The sequence below is a fragment of the Malania oleifera genome, chromosome 8 (assembly GCF_029873635.1).
Source record: "Malania oleifera isolate guangnan ecotype guangnan chromosome 8, ASM2987363v1, whole genome shotgun sequence".
NCBI classification, from domain to species: domain Eukaryota; kingdom Viridiplantae; phylum Streptophyta; class Magnoliopsida; order Santalales; family Ximeniaceae; genus Malania; species Malania oleifera.
In genome coordinates, this window is record NC_080424.1 from 107834318 (window position 1) to 107856130 (window position 21813).

General features: G+C 35.5%; 3 protein-coding genes across 3 annotated transcripts; 1 reads left to right on the plus strand and 2 right to left on the minus strand.

The window, feature by feature from the left end:
• Positions 1-524: 524 nt before the first annotated feature.
• Positions 525-5243, minus strand: LOC131162229 (glyceraldehyde-3-phosphate dehydrogenase B, chloroplastic). The gene is made up of 9 exons (XM_058118495.1): positions 4911-5243; positions 4216-4332; positions 3964-4128; positions 3419-3586; positions 2474-2634; positions 2263-2324; positions 1868-1917; positions 1340-1746; positions 525-829 (listed from the first exon to the last, which is right to left on the minus strand). Exons 1-9 carry the CDS (start codon positions 5013-5015, stop codon positions 694-696), a joined length of 1371 nt encoding a protein of 456 aa, XP_057974478.1. The 5' UTR covers positions 5016-5243; the 3' UTR covers positions 525-693.
• A 1489-nt stretch (positions 5244-6732) lies between these two features.
• On the plus strand, positions 6733-16570 carry LOC131162230 (uncharacterized). Its single transcript, XM_058118496.1, has 5 exons — positions 6733-7093; positions 14145-14280; positions 15080-15176; positions 15651-15737; positions 16227-16570. Exons 1-5 carry the CDS (start codon positions 7033-7035, stop codon positions 16359-16361), a joined length of 516 nt encoding a protein of 171 aa, XP_057974479.1. The 5' UTR covers positions 6733-7032; the 3' UTR covers positions 16362-16570.
• A 1354-nt stretch (positions 16571-17924) lies between these two features.
• Positions 17925-19188, minus strand: LOC131162887 (heavy metal-associated isoprenylated plant protein 8-like). Its single transcript, XM_058119495.1, has 5 exons — positions 19177-19188; positions 18841-19012; positions 18524-18714; positions 18349-18436; positions 17925-18232 (listed from the first exon to the last, which is right to left on the minus strand). The coding sequence occupies exons 1-5, from the start codon at positions 19186-19188 to the stop codon at positions 17925-17927; spliced, it is 771 nt and encodes a 256-aa protein (XP_057975478.1).
• Positions 19189-21813: the final 2625 nt, after the last annotated feature.

Consider the following 21813-nt stretch of genomic DNA (forward strand, 5'->3'; position numbering starts at 1 on the left):
CTAAAAATTGAACTTCTAGTTGTGATGGTTGTGAGGCAGAAGTGGAGGTTGCTGGGAATGAATTATGAAGGATAATTTTAGGTATTCTCTCTTTTGTCCTGAATCTTTATATGTTACCAAGACATGCTGCTATCTTTTCTCAAGTTTCTTGTTTTAGTGTTTTAGATATCCCAGTAGGTCTTTAATATTCTCCATTTTGAATTAAATGTCAAATCTCAGATGTAAATTCTGGCAGCTGCTTCTTCATTGCAAATTTGGGTTGATATGTAGTTGGACAGATGGGTGTAAAATCCTTACCAGCAGTGGAGCCCAAATTTCTATTTGTATTGCTGTTGTATCATTCTGGAATAATGAATTGCAGAAAACTACAGGAAATAGAATTCTCAAAATCTTTATTTTTTTTATTTTTAAATTTGGAAGAGTAGAACTTTTTCTTCGACGATGACCTAAAGTGTGGTCTTATGTAGTGTGTATGAATTTCAAGAAATTCTTGACAATATTCACAATCTGAGAGGACTGCGTTATTTGTTTTTAAAATTTTATAACCTGGTTCATCTCCCTTAACTATCATTACAGGATAAATATTTGATACTGAAAAGCACAGAAAAACCTTCGCCCCAACTGCCATTTGCCTTTAACACTCAGTCCTCTCCCTCCAAAATTAAAATAATTTTTTTTAAAAAATTCAACCAACTAAGCTTCATAAACTTTGCACTCCTCATCAGCAGGGTTTGTCTGGCAGAAATCCTCCAATGGGTCTCCAGTTGCCGGTGCAGGCATCCCTGGCCACTTGCTTGCGACTAGATGTGCTAAATCAACCACCCGTTGACTACAAAAAGGAATCAGGTCAGAATTAGGGCACAGTTATGCATTTGCATTGAATGTGAAAAAACAAATAGCAATTAGCAAACTAGGACATTGTTTATATGCCACTATTTTGATGGTATTATGTTTAGTACAAGTGTAAAATCTTCTGTTAGTTGGCACATACAAAACCCTTTTGAGTTATGAATGGTGATCACAATTTTTGTGTTCTAAAAATGTTATATTATGCATTTAGAGGTGAAAAACAACTTAGCAAACTATATCAGTGTTCTATGCTATTTTTATGTCATTATAATCAATACCTGTGTTAAATCTCTAACTGACTAGGCTCATTCAATAGCCTTCCAAGTGATCACTAATTTTATTTTTGTCTCCTTAGTAGGTCAGCATTCTATACTACCCTGATGTCATTATAGTCAATACAGTGTTAAATGAGGAAGCATGTACAATAGCCTTCTAAGTGATAACTATAGTTTACTTTTGTGTTCTTGGTTATGATATTTAGTATTCTCACCTGTACCCCCATTCATTGTCATACCAGGCCACCACCTTCACCATATCATCTCCCATGACCATGGTGAGTGAGGAGTCAATGGTGGAGGAAACATCGGAGCACCGGAAGTCTACTGATACAAGAGGGACATCACAGACATCCAACACCCCTTTCAATGGCCCTTCAGCTGCCTTCCTGAAGGCTGCATTGACATCTTCTGCTGAAATTCCCTTCTTATCGACATTCACAACGAGGTCAACCACCGATACATTGGGGGTCGGTACTCTCAGTGCAATGCCATTGAGCTTGCCTTTTAGCTGGGGAAGCACCAGAGACACTGCTTTAGCTGCACCAGTGCTGGTTGGGACTATGTTCAGGGCTGCAGCCCTTGCTCGTCTCAAGTCCCGGTGGGAAGCATCCAAAAGCCTCTGGATGGACATAAGCAGGAAGCATTCTTTGTTTTCAGGCAAGATTTATAAATTTTTCTTAAATGCACCTTCTTATACAAGAAAATCTCGTGGTCAATTTTGTGTGTACATGTTTGATTACCTGGTCTCCTGTGTAAGAATGGGTAGTGGTCATTGTTCCCTTCACAATGCCTGCAGAATAGTTAAGTGAACATTTAGTATCTGTTTGGATAGAACTTTGTGAGAAAAGTACAATAAAAGAAAATAAGAAGAAAATAAATTTTCATTGTATTTCCTGTCTATCTCAAATTATAATAGATGAAAAGTGAAAAAATATATTCAAATGCAATTGCAAAGTAAGGAAAATCAAAGGTTAATAACGTGTAAAGGAAAATGTTATGTTATTTTCTTTATCATTTTCCTTGATAACCATACAAGAAAAAATGGATTTTTTATATTTTCCTTTCCTTTCCTTTCATTCCTCTTAGTGAAAAAGTTTCTTAGATTATGAATAAGATGAAATGATTGGGTACGTACTGAATTCCTCGTCCATAACCTTTACAAAAGGAGCCAGACAATTTGTGGTGCAAGAAGCATTGCTGCAAATTACTAAAGTTGTCAATAAATTTCTACCAAAAGTTTATAATCTGTAACATTCGTAATGTGCCAGTGAGGGAACAAATATATCAAATTACCTATAAGCTCAACCATATGTAGCATACATATGTGTATGAAAGGAGAAACAAACCTCACAATGTTAGAAACCTCATGGTAGTAATCCTTCTCATTCACCCCAACAACATAGGTTGGAATATCAGCACCTTTTGCTGGAGCAGTTATAATGACTTTCTTAGCACCAGCTTGGATGTGTTTCCCCGCGCCAGGGCCATCCACAAAGACCCCTGTTCCCTGTGTGTCACATATTTCAATAGTCTTTTAGGAGCTCTCACAAAATCACAGGACAATCGAAGTAAACAGAATTGCAGAACCTTTATGCTGTCACACTCATGAGCAAAATCTAAGACTGTGTTTGGGAATATGGATTTTGGGCGTTGAATTTGTGTTTGTGTTAAATAGTTCCGTTTCTTTTTTACTCTATCTAGAAAAATGACTGGAAATGTTTAAAAAATAGTAGCATAAGATGTGCAAAAAGATTCATGCCTCTCTTAATATCTAAAGAGAGGGTATCTGTCTCCCATTGTCCATTGTACCTGCTCTGAATAATCCCACCAGCCCATGCTAGATTATTGCTGATAGTGAGTAAGGATTTAATATCCTTGAATCTATCAAAAGAAATGGTCCATGATCGCATAAATTGGCAGAAATTCATATAGCCGACCCGACTTAGTGGGACTAAGGCTTGGTTTTGTTGTTGTTGTTGTTGTTCTATTAAACTTCTTGCAAACAAGAAGATTTTTTGTAATAGTAGTTCTAAATTACTTTTTTTTTCATGAAATGGGTTGGATTGATATTAGTCATGATAAAAGAAAATCATTCTATTAGGTCAAGTCTACTTATTTGATCTAATAAGTACCTAGATAAAAAATAATTGGAGAAACTGCAAGATAAAACTATATTGAGTATTGTCAAATTTTACATAATGTCAAATCAAAGATTCGGACCCAATGCTGCAAAACACAATTTTAAATTTATTTATTAATTTTCACGATCAAAATTGGATGCGAGGAATTACCTCAATGACAATGTCGATGCCAAGGTCTGCCCATGGCAACTTGAGGGGGTCCCTGTTGGAGACAACCTTGACGGGCTTGCCATCCACACTGATGGTCTCATTGTCCACTATTTTTACATCTGCTTTGAAAGTCCCCAGCATTGAATCATATTTCAGCAAGTGTGAAGCCTGTTTTTGTTAGGTAGACTAATTACTATCCAAATAAGAACTTGGAAATTTGATTTAACAAAGTTGAATCCATAAAACTTAGACTGTTTAGAACTCGAAAAACATGAAAAGAATTCACCTTTTATTTTTTATCTGTCAAGAAAAATGAGAAAGAAAAAATTAAATGCATAATAAATCATAAATAAGATTTTTATTTGCATGTTATTAATTTTAAATTTTCTTAATTTTCAGTAATACTTGTATAAATTTTCATTCTTAATACCATTTCAAATATAAAAAATATATAATAAAAAATTTTATTTTCATTTTCCCTTTTTAGAACAAAATCTTTAATTCATCCAAACAAAAAAATGGCAAATAGAAGATTATAAATTTACATTCTTGACACCACCGCTGTCATTGATGACGATGACGTCGAGGGGTGAGTTTGCTCGGCCATGCCAGCACCGGAGGAAGTTCCGGCCAATGCGTCCGAAGCCATTGATTGCCACCTTCAACTTGGCCACTGTTTCTCCCTTAGAAGGAGGAGCTGATCCTGTGGCCTAATTTATGTGATAAAATTCCAATTTATCAGTACTGATATATACACAGCCAAAGAAGGATGCAGTAGAATAGCTAATGACTGATACCTTTGGAGTGAGTTGGGCAGCCACCACATCAAAAAAGGATGCTTCTGTGGCACTGTTCTTGGCATGAGTCACAGTCCCAGTAGATCGCAGCCCACAGTACTCTGCCACTTCCATTCGCTACAAGTTCATTAAAATCCCCGAAGAAAGGATCAAATTTTAAAAATCCTAGCCATGTGCTACATATATACATGGTACGTATCCTCTGCAGATCCATTAAAAGTCCCCAAAGAACAAATCAAATTTTAAGAATCCTAGCTATATGCTACATATGTACATGGTAAGTATACTAGGTTTCTTATCCATTTCATTCTTCTACTTATTGTAATCAAGAAAATGACCTTCACAAGTAATCCTAGCTATATACGTAAGGCAAGTGTACATGTGTGCGTGAGGGTGAACTTGACTGAACGGTACCAGTTTTACATCCAAACCTGAAGGTCACAATTCGAATCAGGGAAATAGTCTCTTTAAACACGGAGTTATATGATCTAAACACATCTTGCCCTTTTTAGACCCTCAATGGCGTGGAAGCCTTGTGCACTAGGTATTACATTTTAACCAAGTTGCTTATGTGAACTAAATTGCTTATCTATTTCTTTCTTCTACTCAATTGTGATCAAGTATGTATGTGCATGTGTGTGAATGTGTGTATATATATGTATATGAAGAGCGAGCGACAGAGAGAGAGAGAGGACCTTGGAAAGGCATTGAGTAGTGGGAAGAGGGCGAGAGGACTTGGAGGCAAGCCTTGAGTTGCTGGTTGGAATTCTTGAAGAGGCCAAGGCTGCATGGGAGGCCATGGCTGCCAAGCTAAAGCTAAAAGAACAACTCCCTCCCTCTGTGTGTGTGTATATATATATATATATATATATTTATTTTTTGCAGTTATTTTACTGTTATGCATATACTTCAGGTTGGAAGGGAGAAGAAGGAACGTGTGGCAAGGAAGGGTGTAGGGAGAATGGAGATAAGATCATGTTTGGGTGTGCAACTATTATGCATAGCATAGTCCCAGTTTCAACCACAGGTTGGTCACCCTTTCTTGGATTCCTATTATACCCTTGCACATTCTCAGATTGACACACACCTTAGCTGCCACAAGTGCTGCCTACGTGTATGCCAGGTAGAACTAAAAAGGTCCACACACACATTTTTCTGCTTTCTTCTGGTTGGTAGGAAAAGTTGGGATGAATGGTGCAGAGCTTTTGAAGGACAGCTTTAGGAAAATTATGGCAAGGGATGGCTTTGATGTTTAGAGAGAGAGAAAGAGAGAGAGAGTTGATTTTCAGCTTTTTTGTTGAGTTGATTTTGAATTTCTATGGAAATAGCAGTGTTAGTATTGAACGAGTCCTTGTAGACGGGCTAGATATACCTGGTTAAGGATTAGCTTAAACACGAAAATATAAAAATCTTTGAGTTTATCCATTTATCAGTTCCTCTTTCTCGATTTTTTCTTTTTCAAGTCAGATGTGGGACAACTAATAATGAAATTCCTTATAAGTTGTTTCTCACTTGCCATTTTCATCCACCCTCACTTCAAGTTCATGCAATCAAGGAAAATGACCAAAATCATGAAAGTTCATTCACCTGCAAGATTAAAAATCATGTAATCTGTAACTCTTCTATATTTACAAAACCCTGGTCCTATTTGCTTGGGCTCAACTCAAATTGTTTGCTCAACACTGCTTGGTAGAACTAATTAGGTGTCTATGCTTAGAAATGTGTGGCTCTTTACATTGTTGATCGTGAAGAGTGCTATCAAAAGTTTTAGACTACAACGAGCCAAGCATCATTCATCGCCACGAGACCCATGCCTTGGGCCTCCAATGCACCAGCCAATTACGGCCGCACCTTACTACTTGCTTGCGTTAGGAGCTTAACCTTGACTTTGATACTACTTATTAACACCAATACTCCTTTTATATAAGTTCTTTATACATTGGTAAACACTGATTTGGTTCAAAAGTTTAGACTATAACAAAGCTCATTCACGTAAATATAGTTATCAACTATTCATTCTTTACTCGTTTATTTTTCCCTGATGAACTTATAAGAAAAATTTTCTAATAACATCCTATTTTGAAGCATAAAGTTTCAAGATATGCAATTCTGAGACCCAAAAGGGAAAAATGCTGCCAAGCATTTGTACCTGAATTTATTTCAGCAATTGTACGATAGTAATTCTCTAGGGCTAGCAATTCCTGCTTGGACAAAGCATGTACAGGCTCGGATTCTTTTTGAACGAATACTTGGATGGCATATTCCCTTGGAAGGACTTCAAATATGGGCCTTAACAAAATGGATATAGCCCATCAATGAGGAACTTATTGGGCTCTTTGCCAGGCCCAGACTCCCAATCAAGTGCCCTTAAACTAGCACCTGGATGGCCCATGTAACTGAATTAGTCCAAACTTTGTTTGGAAGCTCAAGAATTTTTAGCAAACAAGGCCCGCCTTATATATCTGTATCATGTGAGACTAATCACTTAAATTTGACGTAAAACAAATTATTTTTGATAATTATAATTGTTTTATATTTTAAAAAATTGGATTTATTATGATTAACAAAATTATAAATTTTCCAAAAACGTATTTTGAAAAATATTATGCAGTTGTCAGGTGTATATTTTGTATTACCCGGTAAAATTATTTTTGTATTTTTGATCGCTTCGATATTATCGAAGAGAAAAAATAACACCTGTTTTATTTCTCTTCTCCAACCGTCATAGCTCGCCCTCTCTCTCTCTCTCTCTCTCTCTCTCTCTCTCTCTCTCTCTCGCGCAGAGCTCGGTTTCAATCTGCAGGATAAACCCTAAAGATGACTGCTCTTCCCAATTCGCTGGTCTTAACAAGAAGTTCTCCAATTCAATTATCTCCTGGTAATTTGTGTCCGTCGTTTCGGTTTTCGATCTGATCACTATCATCATCTCTCTCTCTCTCTCTTTCTCTCTCTCTCTCTCTCTCTCTCTGTGAATTTTTCTTTGAAAATATTGTTTCTGGTCGGTATAATTTCACTAAGATTTGTGATTGCCTGTAGATCTCGTTGATTCTTTGTTTTTTTTCGCTATCTAATGTGTTCTCTTGCATGCATTACTGAAACGGACACTCTCCAGCTGGAACCACGCCTGTCTTGCTTTTTTTTTTTTTTTTTATCGCTTTCGTTTGAAGTTTCATTGATCAATTCAAAAAATATAATTTGGGGATTATATCACCTAGGCAATGGATGATCGAACTGAATGAAGATGCCTAAGCATGGGGTGAAAATGGGAACTATTTCTTAAATTTTTAATAGTTTTCAGCATTTTCGATTCTATTCCGTAAATTTCTTTTCTTTTTTCGCGTTCTGCACATGAACCTAGACTAGTTGTTTGGCGCACGGGAATTGGGATGCTTCTTTAAGAGAACTTCGTTTAATTTTTTTTATAAAGTTAATTGAGTCTTTACATTTTATTTTTTAAAAAATCTGTTTTTATATTCTAATTTAGTACACTTTCCTATATCTCTAACATTTATTCTCAAACTCGCTATGAATTATTGGAAGTTGCCGGGCAAACATGTTAAGTAATAGTAAACTTTTGTACTAAAATTTTGTATTAAATTTATATAGGAATATCTTAGGATGTTAGACGTGAACAGCGAAGGAGTTATAAGTAGTTGTGGGCCAATAATGAGTTAATTAGAAGTAGTTATGGATTAATTATATGGTACGTAATATTTTTTTCTGTAATGTCATCAGCTTAGGATATTTATGTGTTAATTATAAACATAATGTGTTTAGATAATATTTTAGGAAATAAAAAGTGGACGCCAAGATATGAAATCCCCTAAATATGCTTTGATAGATGTTTATGCTGTGGGTATCTGCAAATTTCTGTGAGCAATTTAAATTATGAACCTTAATGTAGAAACTCTGAGATGTTTTATGGGGATAGAGAGTGGATGGAGTTCGTTCCATTTCATTTTGAAGTCTTTATGAATTTTTATGACTGATGGCAGTCCAACAATTACACTTGTTTTAAGTTGAAAAGGGTTTCTATATAATACAATTTTCTTTGAGCTGGTTTAACGAATGTGTTTGTAGCTCCAATGAGCTTTTCATTACTCTGTACTTGCTGCAGGAATGAATATATTAAGAATGACAAACATTGTTGCTCTGTAGATGTGGCTGTTACTAATGAAGTTCAACTGACCTCCTTGTAGTACTAGTTCTCTCTTTCTAGGGTTTGAGGATTGTTTTTGTTTCATTGGAACTTTATTAGTGCTTAAATTCCCATAAAAACATTGTTGGTCTTCTGCTTTTGTACACGTCAATATGATTAACTGTTATTTAAGTCAGGATATGGCTAAGACCGTGTCTTGCAACCAACACCCCTTAACTTAATCCCCCCCTGCCCCAACACACCCAAAAAACAAGTAAATAATTGAACGGTCTTGTGATCTTTTTCCTTTTTATCTTTCTCATTCCTCTCAATTTTAAAATTTCCAGCATCCAAGTTGTAACTGTGCCGAATTCATGGCATTAACTATAGTTCATATTGTAATTTTCTATCCCTGCAAGCTTCTAATAGCTTCTTTTTTTAAATCACTGTCCATGGTGCCATGCCCCAGTTCATAGAGGCTAGTGATTGAAATCTTCATTTTTCCAGTTATAATCTGCATTTTAACCCAGGAAAAGTAGTTTTTGAGTTAGTATAGTAGTCTTGTGAGTAATGTGAGTTTCAGCTGAATTTTTGTGCTGTTCTATTATAATGAATGCGAGGTAATCTAATGTGAATGCTTGGGGCACCCTCATTTCCATTATTTGCCTTGTATGTGTGGAAGACCAGTGTTCTTCACTGCATAGAGTTTAGTGAGTCTTGTATTCTAAAAGGAATTGAGGATATATCATGGTTACAAATCAAATTATTGAGGATATGCTAGGGTATTTGTTTGAGGTAGAATATAGAAACTAATTATGCTACAATATCAGGTGTTCAATAGCAATGGTTCTAGTTGTGTATATGTGACCACACATGTGTATTTTGGCTTTGTTCAAATTTCTTTGATTTTGTTCAAACCCGTATTCACTACTACATTGCATGTTAGCATGTTAATCAAAGTCGAGAAAATTTCACCCTAACAGTAAAAATTATGTTGGCAATATGTAGTCCACAAAAAAGGACATTTTATATCCGTTATTGTTGAAATCCTGAGTATCCTTGTATATTGAGTGAATTAGGAAAGTAGTAAATGTAGAAGATTGTATATTATTCTGTAGGGAGATTATTTACTTAGTTAGAATCCTTGATTGTATTATATATTGTAAGATTGGGATGTACAAACTATTCAATTGAAGGAATACAAAAATTCCATTATGTTTTCATGGTATCAAAGTTAGGGTTTCTAAACCTTAGTTAGCAATGGCCGACGGCGCCGTCAACAGCAGAGAGTCGTGCTCCTCTGAAACTCTCGACGGTGACTCTGACGCCACCTCCATCATGGGGTCTCTCGGATCGAGTCCAATGGTGGCATTGCGGCGACTCGGAGAACTCCAATCGCAGCCGGCGAACAAGATATGCGTCGATTGCTCGCAGAAGAACCCGCAATGGGTGTCGGTATCGTATGACGTCTTCATGTGTCTAGAGTGCTCTAGCAAGCACTGCGGCCTCGTTGCTCACAAATGCTTTGTCCAGTCAGTGACATTGGACTCCTGGTCGGAGATCCATCTCAAGAAGATGGGCATGAACAGCAAAACCGAAGCGGCAAGAGCTCGCAAGAGCGCCACTGAGGCCGACCGCAAGGACTACGAGGCTTGCAAGAAGGAAGAGCAATATTGGCGAGACGCCGAGGGCACCAGGTCCTACGCCGCCAAGAAGCGCAAGTAGGATGCTGAGAAGCGCATAGAGGCTGCCTCACGCAAGGCCAAGGCTCGCTGCCTGGCCAAGCATGAAGAGAAAAGCCTCAAGAAGTTGCTGAAGAAGCCAGATAAGAAGGCCAGCCACGTCTCCATCCCCGTTCCCAAAGTCACCGAGGCAGAGCCTTTTATTGATTGGAAAATGTTGAGGCAGGGCCTACCTAGTTCGGCAGACTAGACTTCATTTTGTTATTGTATGACTTCGTCTTCCACAAACATTTTTTCGGGTTCTTTAGCCCAAAGAGGTAATTTTTTGCAAGCCTTGAATATAACCTCTAAATCCAAAACTCCTTGGATTTTTGATTCTGGTGATTCTGACCACATGACTGATGCCTATCATCTTTTCTCATCATATTCATCCTGTACTGGAAATTTGAAAGTTAAAATTGCAGATGGATCACTCTCGTCTGTTGCAGGCAAAGGGAATATCTGACTCTTTGACTCCATTACACTAGAATTCGTTCTTCATGTTCCTAATTTATCCTACAACTTACTATCCATTAGCTAGTTAACTAAAAAGTCCAATTGTTCTGCTAAATTTCTTCCATCTCATTGTGTTTTTCAGGACCTATCATCGGGGAAAACGATTGGCAGTGCTAAGGAATGTGAGGGACTCTACTACTTTGTGGAGGCAAATGTGAGTGAACAATGTAAAATTGCTATTTGTGATTCTGCATCTACTTCTAGGGATAGTGAAATTTTGTTATGGCATTCTAGGATGGGTCATCCAAAATTTTAATATCTAAGATGTTTATTTCCTTCCATTTTTTCAAATAAAACGTCTTTTGAATTTCAATGTGAGATTTGTGAACTTGCAAAACACCAACGTAATTCCTTCCCACAATCCACATACAAACCATCTAGACCCTTTACTATGATTCACAGTGATTTATGGGGGCCCTTATGCTCTCTTAATCGCACTCACACGAGATGGTTTGTTACTTTTATTGATGATCATACTCGTATTTGTTGAGTTTATTTGTTGAAAGATGAAACTGAAGGTCGTTCTATTTTCACCAATTTTCATTCCATGATTCAAACACAATTCCAGACTCACATTCAAATTTTACGTACTGATAATGGTACGAAATATTTCAATATATTGGGACATTATCTTTGAGAAAATGGAATTGTTCATCAAAGTTCTTGTGTGGATACCCCTCAACAAAATGGGGTTGCTGAACGTAAAAATAGACATTCTTGACGTAGCTCGGACATCGATGTTCACTACAAATATGAAAAAATATTTTTGGGGCGATGCCATTTTAACAGCTACATATTTCATTAATCGAATGCCTAGTCGAGTTCTTTCTTTTGCCACTCCTCTTCAGAAACTCCAGGAATGGTTTCCAACACTTGGCTCCACTCCAATCTCTCTCTGAAAATCTTTGGATGTACAGCTTTTGTTCATGTTCATGCTCACAATCGAGATAAATTGGAACCTCGTGCTATTAAGTGTGTTTTCATTGGTTATTCTTCTACTCAGAAAGGCTACAAATGTTATGATCCTATCACAAAAAAAATTGTTTGTTAGCCTTGATGTCACGTTCTTTGAAATCACTCCTTACTTCCCAAAGCCCTCTCTTCAGGGAGAGAAATGGAGTGAAGATCGGTTCTTTGATTTCTTTGTTGATGAATCTGTGCCATATACTGAGCCTACCATTACATCATTTCCTGACCTGTCATGTGCAAAAGATCACTTAACCTCAGGGGGAGATGCAGAAAAGCAAAACAACACAAAAATGCTTGTTTACTTGAGAAAGTCAAACACAAAGAATAGGGAAAATCTCATACCTGAGACACCAAAAGAGTTGAAACTGGTGATAGCTCCGAGCAACTATAAGTCCACGCCCAATGCCGATCAAGTAATAGATGGTCACGAGCTCCGTTCTGATAAGCCTATACCTGATGACATCAATCTACTCATTGCAGTCAGAAAACAAACCAGGTCATGTACTCAATATCCCTGGTCAAAATACATGTCTTACAGAAGTCTATCTGCAGAATATCGTGCTTTTACTTCTAACCTTGACAGGATAAAAATTCCAAAGAATATCTAGGAAGCCTTGGAGATTCCTACATGGAGGGAAGCTGTCATGGAGGAAATGTGGGCTCTGGAAAAGAATGGAACTTGGGACGTTATGAATTTGCTGAGAGGGAAGAAGCCAGTTGGTTGTAAATGGGTCTTCATAGTGAAATATAGAGCTGATGAGACAGTTGAATGATATAAAGTCAGACTCGTTGCAAAAGGGTTTACACATACTTATGGCATTGACTACACGGAGACATTTGTACTAGTGGCAAAATTGAACATAGTTTGGGTACTCTTGTCCTTGGCAGCTAACGTAGATTGGCCACTATAGCAACTAGACATTAAGATGCATTTCTAAATGGCGTGCTAGAAGAAGAAGTCTACATGACTATACCACCAGAATTCAATAAGAAAGGTGAATAAAACAGAGTATGCAAACTCAAGAAGTCCTTGTATGGACTCAAACAATCTCCTAGAGCATGGTTTAACAGGTTTGTGAAAGTGATTAAAAATCAGGGATATCGACAAGGGCAATAAGATCACACTATGTTCTTCCAATAGTTTGAAAGTGGTAAGAAAACAATTCTGATAGTATATGTTGATGATATAATTCTAACTGGAGATGATACAGTGGAGATGGAAAGCTTAAAGAAAGTCCTAGCTGCTGAGTTTGAAGTTAAAAACCTGGGACAAATGCGGTACTTCTTGGGAATGGAAATTTCTAGATCAAAAAAAGGTATCAGTGTCTCTCAGCGAAAGTATATTAGTGATTTCCTATCCGAAACTGGCATGCTTGGTTGCAAACCTAGTGAAACTCCGATTGAAGCTGTAAAGAGGGTCGAAGAATGTGGAATACTAGTTGAAAAAGAAAGGTATCAGAGATTGGTTGGTAAACTAATTTACCTATTGCATACCAGACCCGACATTGCATTTGTTTTAAGTGCGGTAAGTGTGGTGAGCTAGCACAACATTTACCAAAAAAGACTCACCTAGAGGCTGTGTATAAGATCCTCAGGTACCTTAAGGGTTCTCCGGGCAAAGGACTTTTCTTCAAAAAATGTGAAAGTAAGGAAGTAGAAATCTTCATAGATGCAGTTTGGGCAGGATCAGCGGAAGATAGAAGGTCTACCACAGGATATTGCACCTTTTTATGGGGAAATTTGGCAACTTGGAGGAGCAAAAAACAAAATGTAGTGGCCCGAAGCAACGCTGAAGTCGAATTCAGAGCAGTTGCTCCAAGAATACGTGAAGGACTGTGGTTATGAAAACTCTTGGAAGAGTTACAAATTCCGGTGAAATTCCGTATCAAACTCTATTGTGACAATAAAGCAGCCATCAGTATCTCTCTCAATCCAGTTCAACATGATAGGACTAAACATGTGGAAGTGGACCGACATTTTATCAAAGAGAAGGTTGAAGAAGGAACCATCTGTATGACTTATGTACCTACAAAGGAACAAACTGCAGACATTTTACTAAAGGGTTAGCACGACAGAACTATGATGATTTCATTGGCAAGTTGGATATGATTAATATCTATGATCCAACTTGAGGGGGGGTGTTGAAATCCCGAGTATCCTTGTATATTGAGTAAATTAGGAAAGTAGTATATGTAGAAGATTGTATATTATTCTGTAGGGAGATTATTTACTTATTTAGAATCCTTGATTGTATTATATATTGTAAGATTGGGATGTACAAAATATTCAATTGAAGGAATACAGAAATTCCATTCTGTTTTCAGTTATTATCTACCTGAATTTTTGCTTGAGTTTTTATAATGATGGAATGTTTACTTTCACTGAATATTGCTTGCTTAAGTTTAGCAGACTCGAGTCCATAACTGAAGTTCATGTTGATAAGGTAGTTGTGTTTGAAATGCATGTCATTACCAATTTCTCATGAATGAACAACTTCACTTGTTTTTGTTGCTGCCCACTTCTGTCCACACATGTAGCTGTGAAACTACGTAAACTTACATATTTCCTCTCAAAATATATGCTAGGCTCTCCTTTTAAGCCAGTGGACCAGTTTCTTGGGAGCGGGGGCTCTACAAACTTGTCGTTTAATGCGAATAATCGCTTGGGTAAAGTGCAGCTTCTAAACTCCAAAAGGCCACTAACTGTTCAAGCAGGATACGGGTACTGTGTGACTATATTGTTGTCCTCTACATTTGTTTCCATTGTATTTTGTGATTTGCATGCAGGTTTTAGTTTAGAAATTCATGGTTTCATGATGGATGTTGGTTTCAAGAGTAACTTTGCGATTTCTGCACTGGCTGTTGCTGCAGTTTATATATGGAGGCTACATTGCAGCCTTAGTTTAAAAAGCAGAAAAAATGAAGTTGATCTCCATATCAATGCAGAATATGTAGAGAAATAAATATAAATTTGGAATAAACCATGTTTAATCTTATATAAGATGTTGGAGTTATCTACTTTTTAAGATTCCAAGTTTTTTTTCCTATTTGCAGATCTTTTTGGTGATTAAGTTGAGCCCTTAAGTATTATTTTAATTGGATATATTTGGGAGTTTTGCATATCTATAGTTTTTTGGATAGAAGAACTACTGGCTGTTTTCATTATGTGTCCATGAGGTGGATTTTGTTCGAGTGAGTCATCCTATATTTTGTTCACGAGTGAATTTTTTTGTTCAGATCAGAGGTACTGTTTTTCCATCAAGTTTGGAGCTATCAAAACTTTGTTTGGATGTATTCATTTTGCCCCCTTGGGCCGCTGCATTTTGAGTTATCTTCTATGCTTAATTAGTACAACATGAGAACTTTTTCCAATTTTCCTCCTTTTGTCACTTGATAATATCTACTTATTTTGCAATCTTATGCTTTCAACCTTCAAGGTTCCATTTTTTTGTCATTATTTCCCTATTTCAACTATGGACAACTAGAAATTGTAATGACAGTCTGTTATCTTGTAATTACAGTGAAGGTGGACGGCCAAGCAGTGCTGGCATTTTTGTTGGTGGTTTTGTTTTGGGAGGAATAATAGTTGGAACCCTGGGCGCTGTATATGCACCTCAGGTAGTATTGTTGTGCAGGCTGCCACCTACCCTTCGAAATTAATTTGGCCAGAAGATTGATTAATTTATTGAATGGCTTATCAATCAATGGTTGGTTGGTTGTATTTTTTTTTTTTTTTTCTTTATAATTCTTCCCGGCACCAAGATATCATTTTCCTTTTTTGGCAATAAATTACCAAGTGGTGGATGTTTTACCACCAGGTCAAGGGCTTGTTGGCAATAAACTACCATTGCCTGCTGGAAACTATCCTGCTGTTAGCCATGTGGATCTTTCAGTTTTGTTGGCAATAAACTACCATTGCCTGCTGGAAACTATCCTGCTGTTACTCATGTGGATCTTTCAGTTTTGTTGGCTGTGGGTGGTTATTGGATTTTGTTTCCATCCATTGTTTATTGTATTCGTTGTTATATTCTAGTAGTGATTTGAATTGTCCCCAAACCTTTAAACTGCCTGAAAAGTTTTGTTCTTCTCCAGATTAGCAAGGCATTGGCTGGAGCAGACCGAAAGGATCTAATGAGGAAGCTGCCCAAATTCATTTATGATGAAGAGAAAGCTTTGGAGGTGAGTAGTTATCTTTGCCTATTTCTACTTGTATTCCTTTTGGGTGGGATTAACACCTTGTACTGGCTTTTATTTTGTTATCTCTTAGTATGTTTTTTTGAGAAATTCTTCTGTATGCCTACCACACGGGGCACATCACCACCATTCATTTGATAGGTACCATGCATTTTTTTTATGAATAGGGGTCACCAACCAAATGAATGGTGATGATGTGCCTGGTATTCACATACCTAAAACACCAAGAATTTTGCATATTTTGTCGATGCATTTTTGCCTATCCAACTGCTTTTAGTACTCGTTCAATCCCTATCTAAAATTTGCTTATATGAATGTGGTACACAAGTCATTTCTTATTTGCCAATTCTTTCTTCCACCTTTATTGCAAAGCTTCTGCCCAACTTGTTCAGTCCCATAAACATTTACTGGTCTGTTTTATCTAAGATCCTTTCAAATTTGTCTCCTTAACTTCCAAGCATTGTCAAATTGCAGAAAACAAGGAAAGTACTGACAGAGAAGATTGCACAGCTGAACTCTGCTATAGACGATGTTTCTGCTCAGCTCCGATCGGAAGATGCTCCAAATGGAGCCGCGGTGAACTCTGATGAAATGGAAGCTACTATATGAGAATGTTTCTGTTTATGGGATTCGCTGCCATTGATTCCCATAGAACATAGCTGATTTTTCTGTGATCTTCGATGATTTTCTTCTTGACTATCTGTCCTGTTAATCCATCATAATGGCAGCCCTTAATGGGTGAATTTATTTTTGCCCAACATAACATGAAAGGAAAAGAAAAGAAAAAATAAAATGGATAGGAGAAAAACTGTTCAGCATTTTCTCTGAGTTCATCCATCACCATTTCTTAGCCCTATTTATTCTAACTGGCAGCTTCTCCACCACCGAAAAGAAAAAAAGACTTCTGAATGAAGGGTATTGGAAGTGAGCTAGATGAACATGGTTAGATTTTGCAGTAATTTGAAAAGTTACTTTGTTTTTGGGTGGAAGAATAAATTCTGATTCATGCTGGAATGTTTTAATTGCTCATTAAATAGAAGCTCAAGGAGGTAATTCATAGGTAGCATAAGACAAGACCATATTTAACTTCCTCGCCCATGAAAATATTTTTGTGTTTTTTGTTATCTTTTTTTAAAAAATGAACAAAATATACTGATCGTGGTTTGGTAAAAATATAATGTAGTACTTTTTCTAAGATTTGTTAAAAATACATAAATCTTCTCTTGTATTTTATAAAAAAGTTAAGTATTTTTAAGGGAAGGTTTGTGTCTTTTTGATGAACTTTAGGAGAAATACGTGGTATTTTTGAAATGTTAGGTGAGGAATGTGCTATTTTTGAAATTTCAATTAGGTTTTTGTCTTTTTGTCAAATTTCTGTACACTTCTGTCTTAAAAAATTATTACTTACTATTCTTTTCTTTTTTTAATTATTTATTTATTTTTAAATTCATTTTTAATAAGTGTTATCCTATGGGGGAAACCATGGAAGTTCTTTGTTTGTATTGTATTTGGAAATTTGGAGTTCAACCTTAAATTTGGATTTTGGTAAAAAAATAGTCTCACTTTCATCCAAGTTCACTCCAATAGTTTCTTTTGTTTTGAAGGCCTCCCAAGAATGGGAATAAGATGAAAAATGGATTACTTTTTAGTTATATAATGAATAGATAAAAAGTAGTTAATATTGTGTCTAGAGTGACCCTTCGATTTGAATTTGATGATTTTGAATAAATTTTAGTACATTTTATATTACATTTTTATTCAAATTCAAATTTAATGCTTCTTCAAATATAGGGTGAATATATTTTTAAGAGAATTACATGATCATATAATAGTTTGACTAATAAAAAATTGCACTTTATATCATTTTTAATAGTTAAAATTAGGATAAAACATTGACCTCCCCTATGATTTGACAAAAAGACAGGTTCCTCTCCTGAGTTTTTAAAAATTACATTGACCTTTCTTTACATTTAAAAATATCAGACAACTATTTTGAAGTTTGCTAAAAGGACACAAATTTTTTCCTTAAAAGATCTTTTTTTTTTTTTTTTTACAAAATATAAGTATTTCTTAAAATATCAGGGAAGGTTCTTAAAATTTTTAAAACCTCATGAGAGGTAAATGTCTTTTTGTCAAACCTTAGGAGAGTTTAGTAAAGAGAAAACAAATCTTTTACATAATTGAACATGAATTTGCATCTTCGTCGTTGAAAATTAGAGGCGGGTAAGCTTTTTCCACAACAACTGGAGGGGGGTAGTAGTAGAATAATAACTCTCCCTTGCCTCCTTCATTCTTCTCTCGAATCTCTCTGTTCTCACTAGCCCCTTTGTCCCTAAGCTGGCCGTCTACTTTCTCCTGCTTCACAATTTCCACATGCTTCCCAGTGCGTCTATAAAGGAAATTGACGAGTTTCAATGGATCGAATGTGCCTTTCACTACCATCTGCGACTTCTTTTGATCCACTCCTACACTCGAAACTCCTAAGATGCATCCATGTTAACGAATAACCAAAAAAAAGAAAAAAAAAATGGTTTAGGTCTTAATTGGAAGTTCAAGATTTTCGAAACTATTAAAAGAATTCATGCCAACTTATTACCTTCCATCTTCTCTGCACATTTCTTGACTTCATGAGCACAACTTTCACAATGCATATACACTTTGAGAACTACGACAATCACCTGAGCCTGCATATTCAAAACCGAACAAAGGATTCAACCTAACTAATAGAACAAATCACTATGCTAAAATAGAATAAGTCGATGCATATAAACCTCTGATTTCTTTGTTGCTTCAGCTTTTCCTCCGACCTTCTCTTTGGCATCCCTAGGCACTTTTGGAGAAAATAACTCCACATGTTTTTGTGTTTTTCCTTCTACCCTCTCCAAAACCTTCCATGGATCCAATTTTTTTCCCTTCACAATCACTTTATGATTTTTCCGATCAACCTCAACTTCTTCAACACCTAACCATCATTATGAGAAAAAGCCATACGAAGTTAATCTATTATAACAATGATAATTCAAGTCTATATAGAAAAATTGAATCAGAAGTTAAAGCAAAATATCAAATCAATAAAATAGAAAATCACCCTCAAAGCATCTCAAGCTTTTTTTGATCTTGGTCTCGCAGCCTTCGCAATGTATGTAAACACCCAAGACAACATTATCTCCTTTCGAGTTTGGTGCATTCTTTTTTTCTACTTCGGTTTTCTCTTCCTTCTTCCCTTCTTCCTTGTTCCCACCTTCTCCTTTTTGCTCTTGCTACATGGAAAAAAACAAAGCACTGAAAATAAATGAAACAAAAGCCAATTGAGGACGAGCTTAATAAACTAGTTTTAGGTTTGAGTTTCTTATTCCCTTCCCATCGAATGCATCAATGCATTTTTTTTTTTTAAAAAAGAGACAAAAATAGTAGAGGTGAATACCTTTCCCCCCATTGTATGCTTCAAGCTATAGTGCTGGAGGAATGGAGACAAAAATCTCATATAACCTATATACTCTCTCTCTCTCTCTCTCTCTCTCTCTCTCTCTCTCTCTCTCTCTCTCTCTCTCTCTCTCTCTCTCTCTCTCTCTCTCTCTCTCTCATTTTTATCAAGAAACCTATCAAATTGTAAATGGAATTCTTGGATCGAGCGGTTTAAGATCGTCAAAATATTGCCTTTGCCTATTCAAGTTCATCCAAATTAAATGTAAGGTAAAATTTATTATGTCTCTTTAACGGAAACTTTTGAGATAACCTTACGAAATTCTTAAACTCCTATTTACATTATAATTTCTTAATAACTGCTAAAATGTTGTTGTTAGACCACTAGCATTGAATAACAATATTTTTCGTGGTTCTTGACATTACAAGTCCACATAATAGTACTGGACAGAAGGGCGCATGGGCCCACAACTCTTCTTCTCCTCTTTTGTGGTATCCATGTAGGCCCGTGATCCTAAGTATTTTTTTTTTATTAGTATTAGATATCTACTTCCTTAAATTAATACAGAACTTATTAGACAAATAATCTTTCATTATGATACATATTTCATGCTTTAAAAAAGTTTGGATTTTAACTTTTAGTGTTTTATTGAAGAAGATGATCCTACTAATACAGATAATATGTACTATTAATGTAACACCCCAACTCCGAGGGGTCTGGGATATTAACTTTTCACTATTGATTTATAGCGGAAGTAAATAAACTCAATTATTATTAAACCAGAATACTAATTATCCATATTACAATTATTTATTTCAAAAGAAGAAAAATTACACAAGCATAAATATCTGACATCATACTAATATTTCTAAACAAATCTTTATTTTTTTATCCCCACCCGCATGCTTGCTAAGACTGATTTCCAACATGCTCTTCAGAATTATCTGAAATAAAAATATGATTGGAGTGAGACGACGCTCAGTAAGTAAATAAGATTATTATTAGTGTGTGGCCAAAATGAGTTTTTTAAAAATTTCGTAAAACAATATTTAATATTATAACTTCAAAACTGTCTCTAGAATAAATATAAATTTAAAAATTTCTACATAAAACTTTTACCATAAACTATAATAGTAAAATTTTATAATCATATATTATAACTGTTAAATTAAACTTTTAACTTTAAAACTGTATAAATATTTAATGATAAATATACATATACTTTTCCTTATACGTTTTCTTTAGATCATCATTTAAACACTAAAATGATCCTTTTTATGTAAACTTACACTTTTCCTTCAAATCATCAGTAACTTTGTACACGTAATTAACTATGTATAAACATATATTATAAAAATCACCCTTAAGCCTATTTGCCATAAGTCATGTTTACCCCCATGATTGGGTTGTGCGGTTCGAAGAGTGGACTTAGCTAGCTGGCCGACTAAATTAAATCAACGTACGTAAACTTTAAGTGAGATCTTCCTTATTAAGTCTTGATCCGGAACCAAGTGTACACTCAGGAGAAATTCATTAACACAAATAACCACTCTGTAAATAATGTGGGTGCACTCTGATCCGTATAAACTTTAAGTTGCGGTACCAAACATCTGTAACTTTGAACTTTTGTTATCATAGGGGGTTTTAAAATCATCTTATTATAATTTATGCAATTTAAAATAATATCATAAAAATCTCATCTTTACTCCTATTTTCATAAAAAAAAATGTAACGTAAAAATAAACTCATGCCATACAATCCTTCTCTTCCTTAGAAAATTGTTGTGAAAAATGAAGGTTGAGAGCTCCCTATTTGTAGGAAAATTTTGGGGAAGAAATAAAATTTATAAAAGTGTGGGGAGATGGGTGAAATTATAATTTTTTTAAAATTAAGGAATGGGCAAGGGATGGGTAAGGTATAGGTTGAGTATGGAATGGGGATGGAGGCCATGTGGAAGTGCTTGTCACCATTCCCATTAAATAAATTTTTAATTAACTACTTACCTAATTAATTAATCAATTAGTTAATCAATTATTTTATTATTTTTCTTAATCATTATTATTATTATTATTATTATTATTATTATTATTACTTTTAAATTATTTTTAGTATTTATTTATTTATTATTTATTTTTGAACAAGAATTAAATTTAAATTTTGAAAACTCATGTGGGCCTTACACAACTTCGAGACCCAAATGGAATCTACGTAACTCCAATAATCCTCGTACGATTTTATGAGCCCTACACAGTTTCGAGACTCGTGTAAACCTCCACATGGCTTCGGGACTCATGAGGGCTCCGCATAGGATACTTATATTATTATTATTATTATTATTATTTTATCATTTATTTATGCAAATTATGTCAGTCAAAACATTATTTTATGTACTTATTTACTCGTACAAACAGTGTCTATCCCGTTTATCTTATGAAATTTCATTTTGATTAGGTCGACCTCCAGGAAGCGACTGAACCACAATGGTCTCTGAGCACTCGTTAAGACAAGGTCTTTCTTAGGCATCAAACATGGAATCAAGGATCCTACAGAAAAACACTTCTGTATTGATATTAACTTAATGACCATTTTTATTATTTTATTATTATTGTGCTTTAATCATATATATATTTTTGGGTC